This window comes from Sinohyriopsis cumingii, chromosome 17 (assembly GCF_028554795.1).
Source record: "Sinohyriopsis cumingii isolate HCF-2022 chromosome 17, ASM2855479v2, whole genome shotgun sequence".
Taxonomy (NCBI): domain Eukaryota; kingdom Metazoa; phylum Mollusca; class Bivalvia; order Unionida; family Unionidae; genus Sinohyriopsis; species Sinohyriopsis cumingii.
In genome coordinates, this window is record NC_142977.1 from 105,902,455 (window position 1) to 105,928,327 (window position 25,873).

General features: G+C 34.8%; 1 protein-coding gene across 2 annotated transcripts in view; it reads left to right on the forward strand.

Moving 5' to 3' along the window:
* LOC149779619 (methylmalonyl-CoA mutase, mitochondrial-like) overlaps nt 1–25,873 on the forward strand; it is a 118,574-nt gene that overhangs the window by 22,179 nt on the left and 70,522 nt on the right. For both annotated transcript variants that reach the window (XR_016415683.1, XM_089940407.1), the window contains exons 8-11: nt 4,903–4,982; nt 11,065–11,196; nt 14,275–14,451; nt 24,479–24,562. Coding sequence is in view for 1 of the 2 variants with exons in the window: in XM_089940407.1 (XP_089796533.1) it covers nt 4,903–4,982; nt 11,065–11,196; nt 14,275–14,451; nt 24,479–24,562 (473 nt within the window). In the remaining variant the exon portion in view is untranslated. The remainder of the gene's footprint in view (nt 1–4,902; nt 4,983–11,064; nt 11,197–14,274; nt 14,452–24,478; nt 24,563–25,873) is intronic.

Consider the following 25,873-nt stretch of genomic DNA (forward strand, 5'->3'; position numbering starts at 1 on the left):
CACTTTTAGTTTAAGTTTTAATTTTAAGCTCCTAATGAGTAGTTTTTTTTGCACCTTGTATATGCTCTGATTTACATTGATTGATGAAATTTGGTGGTGGGATGCATCTTGGTGAGTACAACATCATCACAAAGTATGTCACAGTGACCCATAGCTCATGTTTCACTGACTTTGGTTAAATTTTGTTTTAAGTTTTTTTCTCAAGTTCTGTTCATGTGAGAATCAGCAAACTAGATAATTATATGCATCTCTTTTAGTACCACAGCCTTACAGCAGAAGGTCATTGTGACTTATATTTCATATTTTAAGTTTTTTGCATTTAGTTAAAGACCTGACCATTTTTTGCCACCTATATACTGTTATACCTAGAATCTGAAACTTGGTGAGGGATGCATCTTAAATAGTGCTTCACCCTCCTGTCAAGAGCAAGTCATTGTGACCCACATTTCACAATTCAGTGGCTTTTGTTACATTTTGTGTTTTCTTTTTTCTATGCTTGAATCAATAAACTAATTGATACTATAAATGTCTTGTAGTATCAAACGAGTTGCTGTGACTCGTTTTACATGAAAGTTTGTGAAATTTAGTACTTGAGCTGATTTTGATTAAACTTGGAATATATAGTGGATATCTATGTTTCTTGAGTAGATACACATTTCTTAGATGAAGTGGAATATATATATATATAGTTTAATGCAAAATCCATCAATTTGCATGAGTTTTCTCCATTCTGTACCATTGCAGTTAACAGCTGTATTACTAAAGGAAGTTCCTAAATTTTACAGTAATTTTGGGACAGTGACATCTTACAAATTAAGCTTGTGCATATCTTGCTACAAATTATGCATTTTGTGAAAATAATGACTGTAAGCAGAGGTCTCAGAAGTGCTTAATCACGCATATTTGGAGCCAGATTTTTTAGCTGGGACGCTGAAAATCACTGAGGTGGGAGTCCTTCATACACATGTAATAGGTGTGCAGAAAAATTCAATGACTTGCCAGTCCTGCTTCAGCCACCTGCTTTGTGGGAAAATGTGTTGAGCAGTCAGCTGTGCTGATATTTACAATGATAGAATTCAGTGGCTGAAAGACCCCTTGGTCTACATGTCGCCCATTAAAAGAACATGATGCAGTAACTAGGTGGCAAGTTCAAGGGCTTTGACTGGTGGCCGGGTGGGAAAATGTATTGATATTTACAGTGACTGAATTCAGAGGCAGGAAAAACCCAGAGATGTACATGTGGTCATTTATAAGGGTACATCAGAATAACAACTTTAGCTTTTATTATTGTGTTCATTTCCGAATGAAGCAGAATAAGCAGTGCACATGACCTCAGAATCAAGACATTTTGAGACTTGGACAAAATGCCATTCCCAAATTTGGATGAGTATTTTGGGGTTACACAGCAAATTTACGAAGATTGCAACACGATTCAGAAGAGTACCAAAGCTGCTAGAATTGATAGTTCAAATGGGACAGTAGCTAAGTGTAAGAAAGTGTGTGATGCCTAGCTTAGTGTTTGGAATAAGTCCTTACTTGTATTGACAAAATTCAGTCTCACTCTGATGGACAAACAAGAGCTATGTTTGTGTTATAAAGAATGTATAAATTAAACTCAATGGCAACCAATAGTTATTCTAATTTTCATAGTTTTTTGAGAGGGCCAGGGGTCACACTACCAGGCAAAAATGGGTGACTAAGTTGCCTATAAAATGTAAACTTCACCTTCTTCTGTTAGGAAAGTGAAAACAACTTTGCCCTGTGATTTTTTTAAGAGGTACCTTGACTGACCATACTTTTTTAGATGCCCTCTTGCCTAAGCCTGGTTAGTTCTAATGTAGTGAAATTTATTCATCAAGACATCAACAGATAAGTCTCGTTTCGATATCAGTTATGTTGACAAACTCTTGTCCATTCACAAGCATGTGTTTTGATAGCTGATTGACCATTAACACTTTCCCAAGTAAGGTAGCACTGTCACTGCCCAATTTCTGCATGTTTCCTTTGATGATAAAAACATACAAACTTGCATTTTGAAACTTTAACAATAGTGTGTAAATAGCAATTTATGTTTTAAGATCAGAATCAGTGATCTGGATATATATAAACTTCCTCGTGTACCCTATTTTGTCATAAAATTAGTTTGAAACTGTAAGTAAACCAGTAGGCCTAACAGGAAATATTGGCGGATATCACTAAGTATGGGATGTACCAGTTTATTAGATTGTCTGTTTTCGTAAATCATCGGTCAAATATATTTAATAAAATATTCAATTCATTGAAAGCAAAGCCTAGGTAATTTATTAAAGATTTACCTTTAAAATACAAATTATGTAGGTCAGAAACATATGGGACAATGCTATGTTGTGGAATTCACGAGATGCATTATAAGGTTTAAGTTGATTTCTGACTTGACACATATTTGTGAAAATACTGAAAAAAGCAGCAAAGCAGATACTATTTAGCCATCCCCTAAAATTACTAAAAGTATGTAGACAAATAAATAAACCATAAATCTGCAATCCTGTCATTGGACTGTTATAATGAAGCTATGTTAAAGTGAGTGTCTGATTACATTATGAAAACCTCTTCTTCTGAACAGAGATGCACTCACGTCTGTGTTGATTCTGTAGGATAGATGGGTTTAGTTCAAATACCGACTATAAAGGAGACATGTCTGTAATTTTATGCATTTTAGTGTGATTTGTATGAATAGTTATAGTAATGTTTTATCTGCAACGAAGAAATGAGGAAGAACAGTATGATTTCAAGACACATGAGCATTTGCCCTCATGTACATGGTTCAGGGGTTGTTTCAAACATGTTTAGAAATCTTTGAAAGTGCCATTATTGTGAACTTTTAGAAAGTATAGATAAATAAAAGAATTTTAAAAAATTGATTAAGGGTAGTTGATTAAGCATTTTTACTAACTTGAAATTACAGTAATATAATCTGGTTACTTAGTTTAAATTTGTTACAGTGTAGTTTCTGTTATTCTTTTTTAGAGTCACATGGCTAATATAACTCAGACAATTGTCTACTTGAAAAGTATTGCTTAAATCCAAAGTTAAATGCAAATATGAATACTGGGAAAGAGAGGGCTTAATTCAAATAAGAGTTTTTATATATATTGCATTTCTTGCTTCACGTCCACTTCTCCCTGCTGAGCTCTCACTTTTCCCTGTTCTGTCTAAAAGGACAAGTCACTTCTCCCTAAAATTCAAGTCTAGCTTGACCCCTGGAGGCAACTGCAACTTTTGCTGATGGGACTCCTTATTTTTATCAGAATGGGAATCCTGGACTCGTAGTTTTAAAATCCTAGCGAGACCTCTGAAAAGACATCTTTCTTAAACACATTCCGTGTGCAGATTGATAATATTTGGGTGGGGTAACTAGAAATATATCACAGCATTTGTATCTGACAGATGTCAGAGCATAACATATTTCAATGAAATATTTTAATGATTGTGAATTTACTTGTAAAGATTTTTGTTCTTCATTTTGTTTATGTCTACATTCAAAAGTAAATTTTTGTGTGTTCTTGGCAAGCTGAGAGACTAGCTTGGTAGCAGACACCATATACATTTTTCAGTTGTCACTTAATTTAATTTTGCTATCAACATTAATCAGTGGCTGATTTATCCATCCTTTTCAAACACTTTTTATGTGATATAAAATTGTTACTTAATACATTTTATTACTATATTTAATAACTAGTTTTTTGTCCTAAAAAATGTGTGCTTGTTTCATAGAATAATGCAGGTATACAATATTCTTTCATTGACACATAGCATGTGTCACCGCTAGTTCAGTCACTGACAGATTCCATGATTCATGTAAAAAAAATTGATTATAAAAGTTTATATGTGAAGTCTGCATTCTTCTGTTTCATTTTTAAGCATTTCTTGATGGCACCTCATATATTCTATGCATGACCTAGCCAAGAGGAATATTTGAACATGACGAGAATGATTGATTTTGAGAAAAATGCCCTTGTAAGTTCCCACTGTCAAAATCTGGACTGATGAGATCTCTGAGAGTGTGGCAACAGCGATAAAATGAAAATAGTTTTAAGTTCAAGCCTACGCAACCACAAATGAGTTGATTATGTAGCTCATAAAATAATTAGTAAACTGTGACCAAGAGTCATGCATATTAATAAAGTGATGCTGCATCTGATTGGCTGAGCATGTTACGACTCTGGGAGCCAAATGAATGACATATCAAGGAATTTCTATTATGATCTATTCCATCCTTTATTTGGATCATAAGGACATTTCTTTTTGGGAATCATACAAGGATTTGTATGAACTTGACAGTAAGAAAGTTAACCTTGTTTATATCAGTGTTATATAAAGCTACAACCAAATGTACATACTTTAATTACAGGAAATCTGACCCACTTGTCTGATTTTGATGATACTATGCTTTTAGATTTATCACATATTAATGACTGGCTAATCATGAAGCATATTGCATGCATGTATATCCTAGTACTGTAACACCAAAGCCAAGGAAAAATCTAGAAAATCATCACTATTGCTCAAGAAGGATCTTTAGATCACCGTAACCCATTATATTACTTACACCTGGACAATTTAGAGTACAGTGGTCTTCCTCTTCAGAGGCCATACTCAAGAGAATCAATCTCATAAAGTCACATTGCCCGACAGCAAAATTGTATATTTTAATTATTTTATATCTCCATGAGAGGCTGTTCCTTTAATAAAGCCACTTTTTCATTACAGAGAGGGTGGCCTCATTAGATTGGGGCTGCTGTATCTACTTTAAATTGTGGAAACTTCATGTGCAATGAACTGAAATCAGATAACCTTTATTGATATATTAATTTCAGTATTTTACTCAGATATATAAACTCTTTTTGTTTTTTTGTTTTCCAGGTGTTCAGAGAGGTTTGGATGTCGATAAATTTGCACCGAGACTGTCGTTCTTCTGGGGAATTGGAATGAACTTCTATATGGTATGCATCTGTGCTTCCAATTCGCTTAATTAATGCCACTAAATTGTACGAGTTTTATTTCTATAGTGTTCAAGCTTTAGAAGGAAATTTGGTTTGTTGTAGATGTGTACAGTGATCTAGGAATTTGATCCACTCAGGTTGGGAGAGTTGGATCGGGCTAGATGAGAGTGATTGGTGCCGTTGGGGAGGCAAGGGGATGAGGAATGGAGAGTGTGGTAATTTTGGCAGTTTTACTGAATACTCTGAAGTTAATTGCTTTTTTGCAGCCATGCATAATATCACATTACAGTAGTCCCCCTCTTATAAGGCCAACCCTATTGCAGCAGGGAAGTGGCCTTATAATGAGGGTGGCCTTTCTAGAGGGGGATGACAAATGTGAATAGTAAATGCATATGAAGAAAGTCACAAGTACATTTAATTCTAAAACATTTAATATTTTCATTAAAAAATCAGATGCATGTTGTGAAATAAATGTAAAACAAACTGTTTCATCATTTTCAAAAGAATGTTATGAATAACCATTGATATAGTTTTAAAACTGTCTTTATAATTATGTTACAGATCACGTCATCTGTCACTTTGTTGGTAACAGTCTAAAAAAACAAACCAGTCTCGTCACAATTAAAAATATCCTTGCTATCATATCCCCTGCATATATCGTTTGTCTTTTGTTCCAATCTTCGACAACTTCATTATTAATATCAGCTGATTCTTCACTAAGGACAGAACACTTGATATTGTGTCGCACTTGAAATATGTGCAACCATCCATTACTTCCGGTAAAGTCGTCATATCCCAATTCAACTGACAAAATTGTTGCTTTTTCTTGTCATTCAAATCAGGATACAAACATCTCCTGGCTCAAACAATCTTCTTTTCTCTGTCCATTTTCCCTTCCCACTTCTGTAGAATTGTTTCCTTATCTTTCACGATATGTTTATCTGAGTCTGTCCGACATTAGTTTTCTGCAAGGATCCTCAACCCCCCCCCCTTCTCTGTCAGTTGAATTACTTTCACTTTCTCTTCTAAACTGTGAATTTTTCTTTTCCTCGATAACATGTTGATCTTTTTACCATAAGTTATTCATGTTGCCAACTACAATACTGATAAAACAATTTTTATGCATCGAAACAAATTGCCATGTTTTTAAAGAAAGTGATCTTGTCAGTGATTTGTTAGCTGCAGTCTAGTATCCTATTGTTCTTATACATTTCTTTACACTAAGTTAGAGTAGCCAAAATGGCTTCGATATGTACCCTTAACATCACGCAGATTTGACCTTGCGGCTGTTACGATTTGTAATTTTGACAATTATTGTCAGTAGTAATAACCAATAATTATCAAAGTGAATTAGCTCAACATCTTACTAAGGGAAGCCATAAAGGCTATCAAATCATTTTCCTGCTGACTTGTGTATTGCACATCGATAATGCCACTTCTCAGCTGTTACTACTGTTCAATAATTGTAATCTTAACAATTATCAGAGTAACTAACCTGGACATTTTATGATAACACAGCAGTAAGGCTAATTGGATTACATGTACTTACCCTTTTGTATGGATTAAAATTTTTGTCTTTCTCGGTTTTATGGAATAAATGTGGCTTCTCGTGAGGCGTAAATGATATAATATTAACCTTAGTGGTACATGTACTTTAGTTAACACTTCTTTCAGTAACAAAAACCTGACATTGGGAAACAGAAATCGGATTACTTAACACACGTTATGAATAAAATACTGGTTCTGGATACATATTAAAATAAAATGCGGCTGCTTGTGAGGGGTAAATTTTATATTATTGCACTAATATGCTGGCCGCTAGTCATATTAGCCGGGTGGCCTTTTGTGAGGGGTACTTTTGAACACAAACTTGTTGGTGCCAACAGATTCTGGCTGTAGGGAGCGGGTGGCCGCTGGTCGGGGGCGGGGGGCGTTCAAGAATATTTCCTGTAAAAGTAATAGTCCAGTATAATTCCAATTTTTGTGAATTGACTGCTTTTTCTACGTTTTGATTGGATCTAAATGGTTACATGATACTGATCTGGAATTTTTTACACATCAATAAATTCTGTGGACTGCTTTTGGTTCCCTGTTTCCAGGTCATTTGGTGTGAAGTTTTATCTATATCAATGCCTTGCACCCTAATAATAACAACAAGCCCACACTCATTCACTCTTGTAATTTCCGATCAAAATTTACAAGCCCCAGATTAAAATCGACCATTAGAAGTTAAAACAATGTAATTGCAAAGACCTTTCTACATTCCAGCACTCAACCCTTTTGCCATAGAAGGCATATGGCAGGCTTTAGAAGCCAATCTTTGGAAATTATTGCATGTCGCTTTGATAGCATGTTCCAGCAACTGTTATTAAAGGTCAAGGTCATATGTCAAGCAAGGGATCTTGCTAAAAATGGACATGATCTGAAAGACCGAAATGTGTAGAAAGTAACAACAATGAATGCTATAACACGTGCTATGCGCAAGTGTAATTCTAGTAAAAAATTAAAGGAATAGCCTGGTTTAAACAGCATCAGCCATTTTTAAATATATTAAAATAATGATCATGATATATCACTGGCATGACCCACTATGACACTCTACCCTATATTAATGTATAAAGAATCAACGACTCTTGTCAAGCGAAGATCAGGCTATGTATTCTGTTGCAGTTAAAAGGCTAATAAAAGAAAACTCTGATCTTCCTTTATGTTAACTTTGTGAGTGATTAGATAAAATTGACACATCGATAAATACCCAACCATGATAATTTAATCCTACAGCAATATTTAGTCATTTGTTATAAAAAATACTCATCAGAATGAGAAAACAAATATTTCATTTTGATTGGACATCAGGTTTTGGAGATATGACCATTTAACATAATTGTTTAAACATCCAAACCTTTATACCTTGGAAAACAATCCAAAAAGCACACTTTTGGTTATTTCCAGTTTTTAGGCATTGTCATGAGGTTTAGTAATAAAACTGTGCAGAAATATTTGGCATAAAAGTTTTATCAGATCTCTATACTTAATTTGCACTTGACACTTTTATGTGGACAGTCTCCTTCATAAACATATGGTAAGTTATATTCTCATAAGGGGCAGAAGCAATCTCCTGTCCCTTTTTAATCATCTTGGTTTTCTCGTGAACTGGGACAGATCTGACCTTCACTGACTGTTTTTTGTGTGTAGATGATAACCAGTCTCAATCTTGTATGTCTACCTGGGTGTGGAGGTGATAACCAATCTCAATCTTGTATGTCTACCTTGATATGGAGGTAATAACCAGTCTCAATCTTGTATGTCTACCTTGGTGTGGAGGTGATAACCAGTCTCAATCTTGTATGTCTACCTGTGTTAGGACGTGATAACCAGTCTCAATCTTGTATGTCTACCTGTGTTAGGAGGTGATAACCAGTCTCAATCTTGTATGTCTACTTGGGTGTGGAGGTAATAACCATTCTCAATCTTGTATGTCTACCTTGGTGTGGAGGTGATAACCAGTCTCAGTCTTGTATGTCTACCTGGGTGAGGAGGTGATAACCAGTCTCAATCTTGTATGTCTACCTGGGTGAGGAGGTGATAACCAGTCTGAATCTTGTACGTCTCCCTCATGTCAACATTATATGGATTGTCAGATTTGAACAGTCATTGCCAACATGATGGGGATTTCAGCGAGAGAGTTCTTGCAACTCCTTGGGTTATTCATTGTGGAAAATGGCCAGTGTCACAGCTGAGGTATTATCATTCCTGTGCCAGTGGTACATGACAAGAATTCTTCTAGAGAAGCCCACCTGGCAGTGACAGTATGTACTGATGCCAGTACATAACATTGGGGAGTCTTCTTGTTGCTGGACTTTGAATATAGTCAGCATCAAATGGGGACTATTGAAACTGCCTCTTCACATCAATCTCCATATGAAAGATCGACTGACTCGGTGAGAAGTCAGTCCTGATTATGTCCGACAACTCCTAGTGGTGACTTACCTCCTCAAACAGGGCACCAAGCAACCAGACCTATGCCATGCTGCTTTGGCAGTTTCTTCATGAATGCTGTCAACTTCAGATCATTGAACAAATCAGACACAGTGCTGGCAGACTCAGCATTATGGCCAATGCTCTTCCCAGAAAGGGCCAGGTTATCCATGCAGAATGGTCCCTTCATCTATACTGGATTTATGCACTTTGGGTGTGTCCAACAATTGACCTTTTTCAAGAAAGTGAAACTGCAAATGGGTTACCTTTGTCTTATAGGTTCCAAGACCCTAAATCTTAAGCCATAGTTGCACTACCATTCGGTTGGGAGGGGTTAATGGGCATTTGACTACCCACCCCCAACAGTCTTAGTACTGACAATAACACAGAAAAAAGGGGTCTGAATTTTGCAAGATAATTCTGATAGCCCATCTCCTTTGGGATAAGTCCTGGGTCAGTCAATGATCTACATGATCTAATGTAAATGGCTCAATCCCTCAACTAGCTGCCATTACCTAAAAACCCTTCAATTGACTCTGCCATGTGAGCATCCTTATTCTCAAATCACTTAGCATAAAACTACCAACACCTAGTAGTGGCAAGGTGAGGTGATGGGCAAGAGTTAATGCCCTTTAACTAGATGAGCTAGAAAAGACAAAATTTTGTCTTTATAGTAGGGCTGGATTTGTGAGGTTGCAGGCTTATATCCTTGATGTTAATGTTGTTGGGTAATTATTCTCAGAGAAGCAAAATCTACTTTAAATTTTCTTTCTTTTTAGTTTTAATAAAAATAATTACACGTAAAGTTCTTGCCATTTTCTTTTGAGGCCTTTTTAACAGTTCCTAACTTGTTTTGCATCAATATACAAAATTTAAGTTATATTTATATTGTTATAATGTGACTAGATAGGGTAAATAGATTTGATAGGGTAAATAATGCGACTAGATGGTGTAAATAGATTTGATAGGGTAAATGAAGACTAGATGGAGTAAATAGATTTGATAGGGAAAATGATGTGACTAGATGGGGTAAATAGATTTGACGGTAAATAATGACTAGATGGGGTAAATAGATTTGATAGGGAAAATGATGTGACTAGATGGGGTAAATAGATTTTATAGGGTAAATAATGACTAGATAGGGTAAATAGATTTGATAGGGTAAATGATGTGATTAGATGGGGTAAACAGATTTGATAGGGAAAATGATGTGACTAGATGGGGTAAATAGATTTGTTAGGGTAAATACTATGATTAGATGGGGTAAATATATTTGATAGGGTAAATAATATGACTAGATGGGGTAAATATATTTGATAGGTAAATACTATGATCAGATGGGGTAAATATATTTGATAGGGTAAATAATATGACTAGATGGGGTAAATAAATGAATAAACAAATAGTAGTAAAGATAAGAGTAAACTGCAAAGGTAGAACACAGGTCACTACATATCTTCTTCTTCAGACAAAAAAAAATCATTATGAGACTTGCTTGTGTATCCAAAATCTGTCAGGTAGATGCATCCAAAATCTGTCAGGTAGATGCATCCAAAATCTGTCAGTAGATGCATCCATAATAATAAAAAGGGAACAGTATACAGTTCTGAATTTTTTTATGTTGGTCCCATTTTGGTCCTAATACAGTCTTGGCTGGCACTGAATCTCATTTTAAACCATGCTATATTTTGTATCAGCTTTAGTTTTAATTTTAGATGGATAATTTAATGTAAATATACATATAAAATATTGTCTAGAAAGCCTGGTGACTGATGGTTCCACAGCCGTATTAATAATGTTTCTAATATTTGTTTCAGAATATTAATTCTCTGTAAACAAGGTCAAAATCAAATTTGTAAAACCACTTTCTCAGATTGATAGTCCTGTGAAAAGTTGACATATATGTTATGTATATTTAATTTCCTCATCTCTCCTCATCCAACTAGACATCATCATTGTTGTTCAGTATGACTATCTTTTGCTTGCTGTACATCATTTCAGGTTAGGACAGGAAATCAAGCTGTCGACTTAATCCATCAGATGGGATATTTGAAGTTTTGTCATTTTGTTAAGAGGCTCATGCTAGTTTGCATTCTTTCTCCAGGAAATTGCCAAGATGAGAGCGGCTCGGAGATTATGGGCAAATCTGGTAAAGGAAAAATTCAAACCCAAGAGTTCAAAATCTTTATTGCTGCGGGCCCACTGTCAGACATCAGGCTGGTCTCTCACAGAACAGGTACATTGCCTCAGGCTCAATAATTTTGTATGGAAGATTTTTATAATTAGCATTTAGGATAAAATAGGCTTAATTAAAGATATGGTTGGCATGATCTTGATGTTAATTACTCAAAATCACCAATTATAAGTTGATGCTTGATGATAAGCCCATAGTTACTCTTACCAGATTGTGGATAAAGTAAATATTAGAAGACCTAGTCTGAAGACCCCCCCAACAACAACCACCCTCTCCAATAAAGTAAATGAATATCAATATTTAATTGGCCTTATCAGTGAAAGGGTGCTTTGATTGATGTAAACTGCTAGTTTGAAAGAAGTAAAATCTCTTTTTGCATGTATTCATGCTTCTGATCTCCGTCTACAAATTTAGTTCTCTATTTATCAGTCAGTATAGAGTATTTGAAAGGTTACATAGTATCATTATAGAGTATTGAAAGGCTACATAGGATCATAGAGTATTGAAATGTTACACAGCATCATTATAGAGTATTGAAATGTTACACAGCATCATTATAGAGTATTGAAATGTTACACAGCATCATTATAGAGTGTTGAAAGGTTCCACAGCATCATACGATAGTATTGAAAGGTTACACAGTATCATTATAGAATATTGAAAGGCTACACAGTATCATTATAGAGTATTGAAAGGCTACACAGTATCATTATAGAGTATTGAAAGGCTACACAGTATCATTATAGAATATTGAAATGTTACACAGCATCATTATAGAGTATTGAAAGGCTACACAGTATCATTATAGAGTGTTGAAAGGCTACACAGTATCATTATAGAGTGTTGAAAGGTTCCACAGTATCATTATAGAGTGTTGAAAGGTTACACAGTATCATTATAGAATATTGAAAGGCTACACAGTATCATTATAGAATATTGAAAGGTTACACAGTATCATTATAGAGTATTGAAAGGTTACACAGTATCATTATAGAGTGTTGAAAGGTTACACAGCATCATACAAGAGTTTTAAAAGGTTACATATAGTTAGATATATGGAATTCACTAGCGTGTCTCTATTGTTTCTCTTTCAAGATGGTTGACTGTATTATGTTTCTGGTAGTCTCCTGAAAATGCTTAATAGAAATATGAACCCCATCTTGTTCCCATTACTTGAATGTCTTGCACTCTGTCATGTAGTGTCAATTTTAGCACATGTTGTTTCCAGAAATCAGATTGATATCTGCAGTATGTAAACATCAATATATTTCAACATGGTGAGTCATGGAAAGGAATTGAATGTTGAAACACAACAAATTGTGTCTTTAAATCAGGAGGGTTATAAATCTGTACAAGTTGTACAAGTACTAGGAATGCATTCCTGTAAGGTACTAGGAATTCATCCCTCTACAAGTTGTACAAGTACTAGAAATTCCTTCCTGTACAGTTTATACATGTACTAGGAATTCATTCCAGTTCAAGTTATACAAATACTAGGATTTCATTCTTCTTCAGGTTGTACAAATATATGGAATTCATTCTTCTACAGTTTGTACAAGTACTTGGAATTCATTGTTCAACATGTTGTACAAGTGTGCTAGGACTTGATTCCTGTTCAGTTTGTGCAAGTGTTTGGAATTCATCCCTTTACAGTTTGTACAAGTTCTAGGAATTCATTCCTCTACATTTTTTTTTTATAGTACTAAGAATTCTTCTCACTACAATTTGTACAAGTATTAGAAATTCATTTTCTTGTCAATTTGCAAATCTTAGAAAGGAGGACAGGTAGTTAACACAAAATTGGGCAGGAACAAACTTTCATGGATTGTGTATGTGAACAAATTTGAGTTGTTATGGGAAATAACCAACTTATTTGACCAGTTATATTTTCATTCTCTGGGAGTGTTCTAGAGAATTCCTCATAAAATATTGTGCAGACATAGGTGAGAAAGAAAACCATTTTGTATATGGCGCATGGGGTGTTGAGCATGATTGAAAGAAAGTTTTATTTTCTGATCAGATGGGTGTTGTTTTCAAACCTGGCAGAAAGGTAAAAGTGTGGAGAAAGAACATCATGAAATGGAAAGGCTACTGGCTGAGCCTTTTTCTAGCAGAGGGTTGAAGTTGATGATGTGTTGTTAAACCTTTTATGGTGTGGGTAATCTTGCCTTTGCAGATGGTAATATGAATGTTCCAAATATAATGGCACATTTGAAAACTTAGAGTATCAAGATGCCAATTCATCTGTGCATTTGTTTAGAGAGATGGACAAGTGGGAATAGAAAAATAATATTCCACAACTAATGTGGCCATCATAAAGTTCTAACCTTAACCTGATAAAAAAAATTTGGGCTGGCGTTGAAAATTCTGTAAACTAGAATAAAGATAACAGAACATCTGAAGATCTAAAAACCCAACTCCTTTACACCTGGTAAAATTTTCCCATGTTTATGTTCAGAAACTATCAGTTATTATTACGAAAGTGCTGCAGACAAATTTCTCATCATAAGTTCACATTACAAAGTAATGTTGATGTATTGTCGGATTAAGGTAAGTTTATGTATTATTTATGAATGAGATTATGACATTAAAAATTTAAACAATTATGGCACCTGAGTACATAAAGGCTTAGATGCAGGTAAGAGAAAGTTTTGTGTAACCCATTTATTATAGGTTTAACTGCTAGTCAGTGATTGGAATGACAATAAATGATAAACTAGGAACATATTGATAATTTAGATCAAATATTGATCTTTTTTCATTAGACATTTGGAAGAAAGAACAGTGATTTGAACAAGAATTGATACTTTCTATTCTGCACAAATTCAGTGATAACACATGGAACACATTTATTTTAACTGAATGAGAGTCTTTGTCAGTTGTCAGTTAGGAAAGTAAGTCATACTATCAATGTTGAAATCTGTGAAGTAATTTCTACAATTGAAGTGCATTTATGTATTTGGATAATGTGAATAAGAAAAGGTTTTCAGTGACCAATAACTAATTATGCAGTATTCATTCACTCTTAAAGGATTCTGTTTTCAAGAGTTTTTCACCTGAACACTGTTTAATAAGAAACTCCTTTAAACAATTTAAGTTTAAATTTGTTTAATTTTTCAGGATCCCTACAACAATATTATAAGAACTTGTATTGAAGCAATGGGTGCAGTATTTGGAGGTTGTCAGTCTCTTCACAGCAACTCTTTTGATGAGGCCCTTGGTCTTCCAACTCCCTTCAGTGCACGTATTGCTCGTAACACACAGATTATTCTGCAGGAAGAGTCTGGAATACCCAAAGTATGTACATTTTAGACTCGTTTAGCCATAGTCTATATATTGAAGAATTACTTGAATATGATGCCATAGAGGAGAGTTAAATAACTTTTTGAGGCTAATGCCATTGATTTGTACAGATTTTCTCCATTCTGTGCCATGTGATTAGCAGCTGCATTGCTGCATTGATATAAAGAGGTTCCTAAATTTTAAAAAAATTTTGGCACAGCAGTGTTTTTCAAATTTGTACACATCATGCTTAAGCTGTGTATTTTGTCAAAATAATGATTGTATTTGTATATAAAAAAATGAAGACATTTTTATTTTTTTTAACACATTTCATGTGTGGATTGATACTGTCAGGGTGGGGTAACTAGAAACATAGTTGAGCAGTTGTATCATACAGGCTTCAGAGTGTAACATCTTTAAACAAAAGATATAAATGAGTGTGAGTTTAAGGATTTTCATACTTCAAATGTACATTTTTGTGTGGCCTTGGCAAGCTTGCTGTCTAGCTTGGAAGCAGATGCTGACGCACTTGGCACATTTTAAGATCTGTACATATTCATGTAGAGGGAGAGAGGAATGGATAGGGAGACGGAACAGAAGAAGAAAAATAAAATAGGCCTAAAAATGGAAATGCAGGTTGGAGTAACATTCACAAGGGCAGATATATTTCCTAAATGGAAAAAAGTAGTTCCAAAAGTGATACTGCCACTGTGGCAATGAAAGTGCTATTGCCACTGTGGCAGTGTCACTTTTCTACTACTGGTATATTTCATTACCTTAGAATGAAATATATAATAAATGCATTTATCTCAAAATATTTTGTGAAAATGTTGTTTGACATATCCATGATAGCTGTAGTAATAATTGTAGCAGTTCGGATCAGGACTTGAGTAAAATATGGATTGTATACATACCAGTTAAAGCGAAAGACAGCTTTAACTCCTTTAGAAATAGAATAAATTTATATAGAGCCCAAAGCCAAATGCTAAATACACCTGCAAAATATATGGGTTAACTCAGTAAACAAAGGATATAAACCTACATGCTGTTACAATTATAAAAGATGACAAGATTTCTGTCATTGGCATTTTCAGTTGGTGTTTAGGTTTTAATATGGTATATTCACTTATAACTCCAGTCCAGCTGAAAGAAACACAGATCCTGATTCTGCCATAGCATAATGCACAGGCAGTTCATTGTTTGTTCCACTGATTAATCCTAAAATACCACATAGTCTCAGACTTACCACCACATTATCTGAAGGCAGATCTGGGTCTGTGCAATTTGCTGTTATCCTTATCTTATTAGTAAACAAATATGGTAACTTTAAGATTAATAAAACATGTTACAGGAACCTTTACAATAACTATTGTAAAAACCCATCTGGAAAACCCTAGTAACTTATTGAGACAAAGGCCTCATTCATCCCATGCATTATGTACAGAGATGCTCCCAGGGCACGCGATCACATGATTCATGCAAAATTTGTATGAATTCATGCAATTGGAAAGTGGTGATGCAAAAGGACTCCTGCAAATTAGTTTCAAGTCACACAATGAAAATGTCCTCTGTGCAGTATACAACTTTATTCAGCCATTCACCCTTAAAATACTTATAGCAGTGGTAAAAACATTGAAGTACTTGTCATGATGTGGCATCGTATTTGACATATCTGGTTTGTTCGGCTTAACATGAATGGTTGTTTTTCTAAATTTCATTGGCACATTTAGCCTTATAACAAGCATTGTGTCGAAGTTTGAACCTTGCATAAAGGAAGTTTTACAAATGCATGTTTTATTTTAAAGCCAGGAATATGAACCGGAAAGTATTAAAGGAGATGCCATTGAGTGATTTTGAACCAAAAAATGGCATTAAATTAGAATCAGATGTACATGCTGGATGGAACAAAACAGATGGCATGACAGTCAACCCCTCATTTCAGCTGTATTTCATGATTGAATGTAGAAGAGGCCAAGTTGAAATACAAGCAGTTTAAAATTTCGTTTCTTTTCTAGTTACAATTTAGTCCTGTGGGAACATGTGCTACATAGCTATATACCTCTAATATAAAGGTTAAGATAAATCTAATAAATACGAATTTAAAAATGAAATAAAAAAGTAAAGATATTTATTTGATTAAAATACCTCTGTTTGAACAGTTTGACTTTGGCATTAATATACTTAAAATCCTAATACACCATTACAGGATAGTAAATCTAGCATAGTAGTCAGTAGAGTGCTAATTCAAGAAAGTTAGACTTTGACAGAGTTTATATTAGAGAAAATCCTTGTGAGTTGTGAAAGGGTGTTCTCAGTACAGAACAGTATTCATACACAGATGTGAAACCAGTTAAGCTGAGAAACAATGAACAGTTGTTGTTGTTGTAGTGTTTATCACCATTTTTCAGCACACAATAGGCTATACATGGCAGCCAGTATTAATGGTGGAGGAAGAACCCGGGAAAACCCCCGAAAGAACCACCGACCCACGAGAAGCTACTGGCAAGCTTTCTCACATACCCACATTAGCCGATTCTGAGAATCGAACCCACGCAGACAGAGGTGAGATGACAGTGATCTGTAACGGAAAGCGCTTTAGACCACTTGGACACTCTGGGCACCAACAATGGACAGACTAATACTTATACAAATCAAGGCAACATCTTTTTAAGATTTTGATTTTAATATTGGTCTTACAAAGTGGATAAGGAAAGAAGGGAGATGGATATTGAAGTGTTATGTAAATAATGAAGTAGGTCCATTTCCTCCTCCCCCTCAATTTGTTCTACTTCCCCCTTATTTTTCAGGCAAGGGGGGAAATCCCCCCTTATGATAAAATCCTGGGAGCATATCTGTATGTATTAACTCCATTGACAAATAATGCATTCAACCTGCTACAGTGATAGTTGGGAGAGTTGATCTCTCATTAGAGCATTAACTGTTACGGTGGATTTTCACATCAGAACAATGCAAATTTCCAACTATGTACATCCATGACTGCTTCCTTTTAAAATGCTAATGGCAAGCTGTAATGGAGATTGACATGATTGCAGTTACCACTTTGGTAGTTCGTAACATATGCTATAGTCTGGTTTGTGATCAGTTGTATATGATGCTTACCTGAAGACATAAGGAAACCATTAGTCTAACTTGGCTATGTTTTTGCTTCATTTTTCCATCGTGGTTTGGGATAATCTACACATAATAAGCAGACCTTTCTTGTCAGTTGTGGTTACAAACAACAGCATTGTTCCAATAAAATGTTGCTGCTGGCCATGTTCAGCAGGTGGTTACTTATTCAATGATATAATACATTTAATCCACACACAATAAGTTTGGTTGTAATTGACAGATGGTTGCTTAAAACAGAGGTCTCTCAAATCAGATTTTGTGTTTTAAAGTAAACACATTGTATAAGACCATTGGCTCATATTGGGTTTATTTGTTGAAGAAAAAACGTAGCTTGACTTAACAGTGTTAAAAGAAGGATTTTTGTTTTAAAGACTGAATAATAAATATATAAATTTATACCTATAAAAAATTATTGTGCTATAAGAGTATTACTTTTCATTATTTCATGAGAAATTACATAAGTAAAAGGGCCTTGGGTTTCCAAGTGGTCTAAAGTGCTTGCTTTTACGATCACTGCCATCTCACCTCTGTCCACTTGGGTTCGAGTATTGGGCTCAGCCAGTGTGCTTATGTGAGAAGCTTGCCAGTAGCTTCCCATGGGTCAGTGGTTCTTACTGGGGTTTTGCCAGGTTCTTCCTCCACTAGTAATACTGGCTGCCATACATAGCCTGTCATGTGCTGAAAAATGGCATTACACCCGCAGCAACAACAACATAAGTAAACATGATTATCAGTTTGTGTATGGTTTTGTAGGCACAATTAGTGGTGAAATAAATGAAGTGGATTAGTTACAGAATAAAGTTAGTGCATCTCTTGCTGGCAAACTATAAATCAATTTAAAGAACTTTAAACTACTTTCTATTCATTTATGAGAAAATCAGTCAGGGAGATACATAAAAGCATTTTGAAATGGCAGTATTTTAGAGTCCAAATGAATAAATCTTAAATATTTGACTAAAACTAATAAGTTTTGATTTTTCTGAATCTAATGGTTGTAATTGAAAACCAACAAAGAATTTCTTGAATAAATGTTTGCCATATCACCTGAAAACTTACTGCATGAACATTTTTTTAATACATTTAAGTCTCATATACACATCTGGTATCACTGCCTGATTTACTTGTATATATATTTGGTGTCACTGCCTGATTTACTCATATACACATCTGGTATCACTGCCTGATTTACTTGTATATATATTTGGTGTCACTGCCTGATTTACTCATATACACATCTGGTATCACTGCCTGATTTACTTGTATATATATTTGGTGTCACTGCCTGATTTACTCATATACACATCTGGTATCACTGCCTGATTTACTCAGATACACATCCAATATTGCTGCCTGATTTACTCGTACACACATCTGGTGTCACTGCCTGATTTACTCATATACACATCTGGTGTCACTGCCAGATTTACTCAGATACACATCCGATATCGCTTCCTGATTTACTCTTATACACATATGGTGTCACTGCCAGATTTACCCAGATACACATCTGGTGTCATTGCTTGATTTACTCATATGCACATCTGGTGTCATTGCCTGATTGAGACTGATACACATCTGGTATCACTGCCTGATTTACTCGGCTACACATCAAATATTGCTGCCTGAATTACTCTCATACATATCTGGTGTCATTGCCTGATTTACTCATATACACATCCAATATCGCTGCCTGATTCACTCTTATGCACATCTGGTGTCATTGCCTGATTGACTCTGATACACATCCAATATCACTGCCTGATTTACTCTTATACACATCCAATGTCACTGCCTGATTTACTCATATACACATCTGGTATCACTGCAAGATTTACTCATATACACATTTGGTGTTACTGCCTGATTTACTCATATACAACATCTTGTATATTATCATGTCATTCAGGTATGGCCTTGACTTAACAACTCTTACTTTGAGAAAGAATTAAAAAAAATTTTAAAAGTTGTTTACCAGAACTGCCATTGTTTCTGAATCAAGGTCAGAAACTTGATACCGTGTTTCTGTTATAACAGTCAGGTCAAACAGAACTGAACTGAATTTCTGGAAGATGTCATATTCAGTAAACAAAGTTACCTTACAATAGCGGGCCTCGAGTGGCCAAGTGGTCTAAAGCGCTATCCATTACGGATCACTGCCATCTCACCTCTGTCTGTGTGGGTTCGAGTCTCGGATTCAACTAATGTGGGTATGTGAGAAAGCTTGCCAGTAGCTTCATGAGGGTCAGTGTTTCTTTCCAGGGATTTCCTGGGCTCTTCCTCCACCATTAATACTGGCCGCCATGTATGGCCTATCATGTGCTGAAAAATGGCCTTAAACCCTACAACAACAACAACAACAACAACAATCTTACAATAGCATGTAAAAGAATTTTAAAAAGTTTAGAAACTAATAAACAAATAATTAAATTAAATATACATAACAATTTATACTCATCAGTATTCTAATAATAACAAGCCTGAACTTTGTTTTCAATTTTTATCAGTAGACTGATTTTATCAGTAGACTGAATCTAATTAAATCGTGTTTTACATAAATAGCTGCCTTAATTGTTTGTGTAGATCAAATATTATTCCATTTCCTGTCATTTTTTCCCAAGGTAAATGTTATCTTTGTATGATAACCTTCAGTTATCATTTATGGTAACCTTCAATTATTTGATCTGGTAACCCTCAGTTATTTCATGCCTATCTTTCAAGCTTCCAGTAAACTTCAGCTACATGTGCAAATATTAAATACCTACAACAGTCCAGGAGTTCAGTCGTTCTCAAAATAGCCTTACCATTTCTTTGTATACTCTTGAAAACATCCCCCACCCCAATTCTCAAGCAGCACACCATGTAATTCAAAACATCCGTAATGCAAAATGTAATCGTAATTTTTTTAAAATAATGTGCTATATCAAGTCTGGAATATATTGGGGTAGAGGTATCAGTAGTGTCACTAAAATGTCATCAGGATATATGTGCTGAAATCAATAATAAATTAACCGCATGGCTGAAAAATGAAGACTTAACAGCCATTGAAACTTCCTCGTCATTGGTGATTAAGTAAATGTAATATGAAAGTAATAATGCAGTGTTTGAACCAATAAATATTGAAGGAAGGAAGAGAGAAAAGTATGTATAACATAAACTTTCTCACATATTTCTAGTGAGTGAATATTCAGCTGTTTTGGCATGTAAAGATTTTCCCAAAAGTCTAGCACTGGAAGATTTCCTCTGTCTGTCCATTTGTGACTTCAAATATGTTAATTCCATTCTGTGTAAAGTTTTGCTTCATCTTTTTTTTTAAATCATTCATTGCTTGATCTTTTCAGACATAACAAAATTAAATATCTCATGCTGATCTATGTAAAATATTTTTTGGTATGTAGCATGATTGATAGATTCTAATAACATACCCCAAGCCTTCTGAGCCCAGGTTATTGTCAAAAGATTAGAAATCTTAAATTCCTTAAAACGAGTATGACCAATTGCATTAATATATGGTAATACACCATTAAACTTGGGGAAACAGGATTTTCTGCATTTTAAATTATTTTTATTCTTTCTCCAATGTTTTGGAGGTAGATCATTTCTTCTCATTAGTAGCAAAACAAAACAGTTATGCAGTCTATAAATAAATCATCAAAGTCACTAAGTTTTACATCATGTCAGTATTGTACAAGGCCTAATCAACCACATTGTCAGTATTGTACAAGGCCTAATCAACCACATTGTCATATTGTACAAGGCCTAATCAACCACATTGTCAGTATTGTACGAGGCCTAATCAACCACATTGTCATTATTGTACAAGGCCTAATCAACCACATTGTCAGTATTGTACAAGGCCTAATCAACCACATTGTCAATATTGTGCAAGGCCTAATCAGCCACATTGTCAGTATCGTACAAGGCCTAATCAACCACATTGTCAATATCGTACAAGGCCTAATCAACCACATTGTCACTATTGTACAAGGCCTAATCAAACACATTGTCAGTATTGTACAAGGCCTAATCAACTACATTGTCAATATCGTACAAGGCCTAATCAACCACTTATTTAATTGTTAAATTAACATTTGCACTTGCGACCAAACACCAGGCATCAAGATACCAGGCAAAGTGGGTGACTAAGTCGCCCAAAAAATGTAAACTTTTCCTTCTTCTATTAGGAAAGTGAAAATGACTTTGTACTGTGGTTTTTTTTTGAGGAACATTGAATGACTGTCCTTTTTGAGATGCTCCGTTGCTATGGCCAGGTTAGTTCCAGTGTTATGTTATGGCTGAAGGTGAAATGTTGGCTTCAAGTCATCAGATAGTTGATGCTGATGCCGACAAAAATAAACTCTTGCACATTCACAGGCATTCACAGGCTTGTGTTTTGATAGCTGACTGAACATTAACCCTTTCCTGAGTAAGTTAGCAACTATTGCTGCCCTATTTCTGCAAGTTATCCTTTGGTGATAAAAACATCCAAACTTGTGTTTCGAACCTTAAGCTTATGTAAATAGCAATTTGTGTTAGAGTAGAACCGGTAACATAAAATATTTTAACTGCTTCTTGTACATTATTTTCTTCATAAATATCAGTTTGGAACCATATGTGAACCTGTTAGTGGGAATATATAGCAGAAATAGCTGTGTATGGGAAGTATAGCTTTATTATATTGTCTCTTTTCATAAACCATTGGGTAAATATTTATGGAGAATAAACAATTCATAGAAGGCAGAGTCTCAATATTACATTATTGAAGATTTAGCTTTAAATGCTATGTAGGTCAGAAACCTATGGGACAATTTTATGTTGTGGAATTCAAGAGATGCTGTAAGGTCAAGTTTGTATTCTGAGTTCTCTCAATTTTGTGAAATATGAAAGAAAAAAATCCCTAACAAGCAAATACTATTTAACCAATACCTAACGTTACACCAAGTACTTAGACAAATAATTAAACCTTATATTTACAATCCTGTCAATGGACTGTTGTAACGAAGTTATAAAGTGAGTGGTTACATTAAGAAAACCCTTCTTTCTAAAAATAGATGCACTTGCATGTTGGTTGTGTCAGTTCAGTTGAAAAAAAGGGTTTAACTCATGAGTTCATTCATATACTGACTTTAATTCTTTAAAGTGTTGCCTATGAAATAGTTACGGTAAAGTTTTATAACCAACAGAGAAATTAGGATGAACAGTGTATGATCCTAAAGACGAGTGCATTTGCTCTCATTACATAGTACGTGTTAATTCAAACAAGTTTTTAAATCTTTTCAACTGCCATTTTATAGTTAACTATAATACACAAATGTAATTAAAGTGGAAATCCACAAATAACATTACAAATTAAAAACATTTATTATTTATCTTTACATGAATTTTAAATGTAATGTGGGCAAATAAATATAAATATATAAAAGATATTATTATTGTTATTTTTATTATTATTATTATTGAAATATTACAGATTTCAAGAAAGTTTAACTGTTATTATATTCTTATTTACCTACAAGAAGTATGATCATAAGCAACATTTTGTCAATTTTAGTCCATACTGGCTTCCATGGAATGAAATTGTAACCATAACCTTGTATGGACATGTACGTCAACATCACATATGATCTATAATCATCAACTATAAGATGATACACTGAATATATTTCGTAATCAAAGCTGATGCAGGTATAGGAAGTTCGACTGGAGTTTTGTATATGATGCTCAGCGGAACTGCATGCTCTTTACCAAAACATGATGTTCCTTCTTTTTCAATGTAAACTTATAAAAAATGTTGACATTTTAGAGTAAATTGTGCTGAAAGATATTTGCATCTTTACTGGCTACAGCTTTACATCTGTAAACAACTGCTATACATCGTGTCTCCAAAATTAATCAGAAAATGCTGTTTGCTGTCATAATCTAGAGCCCATGATAATACAGCATTGGAGTATAGTTGATTAAGCATTTGTATTAACTTGTGTTTACAATATGTACTGTAAACTAGTTACTCAGTTAAATTCATTACAATGTGTAGCTTCTATTCTTGTTTTAAGTCATATTGCCAAAATACACTGCATATCAATATGATAGTTTTAAACATGCACCAAATTTGTTTATAATATAGATAGAACTCTACTTGAACTAAATTATTGCTGAAAACCAATGTTAAATGCAAATATGTGTACTGGGAAATAGAGGGCATGCTTCAAATAGGGGAATGAAAACAATGCACGCATGCATACATATATATATATATATATATATATATATATATATATATATATATATATATATATATACACACAGACATACATATATATTGTGTGTCTTGCTTTATTTCCACTTCTCCCTGTTTGGCTGTCACTTCTTCCTATTCTGTCCAAAAGGAGAAGTCACTTCTTCCTCTGGGGGCCCTTGAGTGGCCGAGTGGTCTAAAGGGCTGTCCGTTACAGATCACTGCCATCTCACCTCTGTCTGTGTGGGTTCGAGTCTCAGATTCGGCCAATGTGGGTATGTGAGAAAGCTTACCAGTAGCTTCTCGTGAATCGGTGTTTTTTTCTGGGGTTTTCCGGGTTTTTCCTCCACCATTAATACTGGCCGCCATATATAGCCATTCGTGCGCTGAAAAATGGCGTTAAACCCCACAACAACAACAACAACACTTCTCCCTAAAATTTAAGTCTAGCTTGACCCTGAAACACTAATTACAAACCTTGTGATTGCAAGAATATTTTCAATCAGGTTTACATCCTTTATCTCTAGTTACATATTCAAATTTTGTTTGTGTGCTTTTTCCTCCCCCATTTATTTTATATAAATGCTTTGCATATTTCAGTTCATTGTAGTACATTCTGATGCACTTGCATTTACTTATTTTTATTGTGCAAGTTTAACATTTTTGCCTCTTTTGAAGGTGGCAGATCCATGGGGAGGGTCCTACATGATGGAAAGCTTGACAGATGAGTTGTATGAAGCTGCACTGAAAGTTGTCAATGAGGTATGGACATATTTATGCCCCAGTTAATTGCTACTGGGCATCCTGACCGGTATTTTAGTTAGTCTGTTAGTCTGCTGTCTTTCCCTGCATACTGAAAAGCGTGTTTTGTATGATGTCATGAAAACGATTTAGCAGATGCAAATACAGTTTGGTGGGCATATTTTTTCTTAAGTTTTCCGATCAAAATATGCTAGGGAAAGCACATCAAGTAACCATGAAAATCCATTACTCACCGGGCTAATCAGAGGATGATCACCATAACTATTTTATTTATTTATTTATCCTAAAAGGTCTGCAGCCAACCCAGTCCAGTCCAGCCAAAGCTGCCTTGCAGTTATCCATTTGAAAAGGGTAGATTCCATATATTTACCTCAAATTTATTATATACATCACCATGTTCTTCATACCTGGCAAAATATGTTGAAGGAAAATTCCATGATCAATCTTCAGAACAGCAAACCCATCATAGAATGGTGGCATCCCTCATGTATAACAAATCATACAGCTGAGGTGGTATTTTGCTGAGAACATACCAGGCATACATGCCTGACTCATGCACACCTTTTGTGGGGTGAACCTTGCTTCAGATGCATACCCAGCTAGTTTCCACTGGGAGTTGAACACATTCCTATTGAGTGTGTTGATTTCCACTCTGTGATACATAAAAAATGTTTATATCAACTCAATGAAAAACATTTATGATAATGTACCATTAGAGAATATCATCATCTTTTTTGAGGGAATACAGTTTGTATAAGAAATTTTGACAATTTTTGTAAGGGTGATACATTATATATTTTTGTCATTTATTTTCTTAACAAAATTTTAGCATCTTTAACTTTTAAGAGTATTATTTGTTTATGTTCATTTCTAACTCTTTATCTTCCTAGTTTTTTTTTCTTCAATTCTTTACATTTAATAATTTAGAACTTTACTTTCAGTTGGCATGTAGTAGTTAGCATTGTGCTGATGTACTGTTAAACTCTTCTCCAACTTCAGTACTACTGCTACTATTTTCCTAAGAAACATTAGAGAAAGTTGGAAGGACCCTCTAAGGCACTCCAAATGGAAAACCCCTCCTCCAACCCCTTTTCCTTTTTAAGACCCCATTTTCAAGACCCACTGATAACAGAACAAGGGAAGATAAGGACTGGTTTCAGCCCAACATCTTACCCATCCTGTTCCCCACAGAAGATGATGCCATGCTGCTGCTGTTCATTTCCGACATCCCCATGGTGGAGACTTTAACACTTTACCATGGAATGAGAGATACTTTCCTATGACAACCCATGGGTATCAGAATTCATCTAA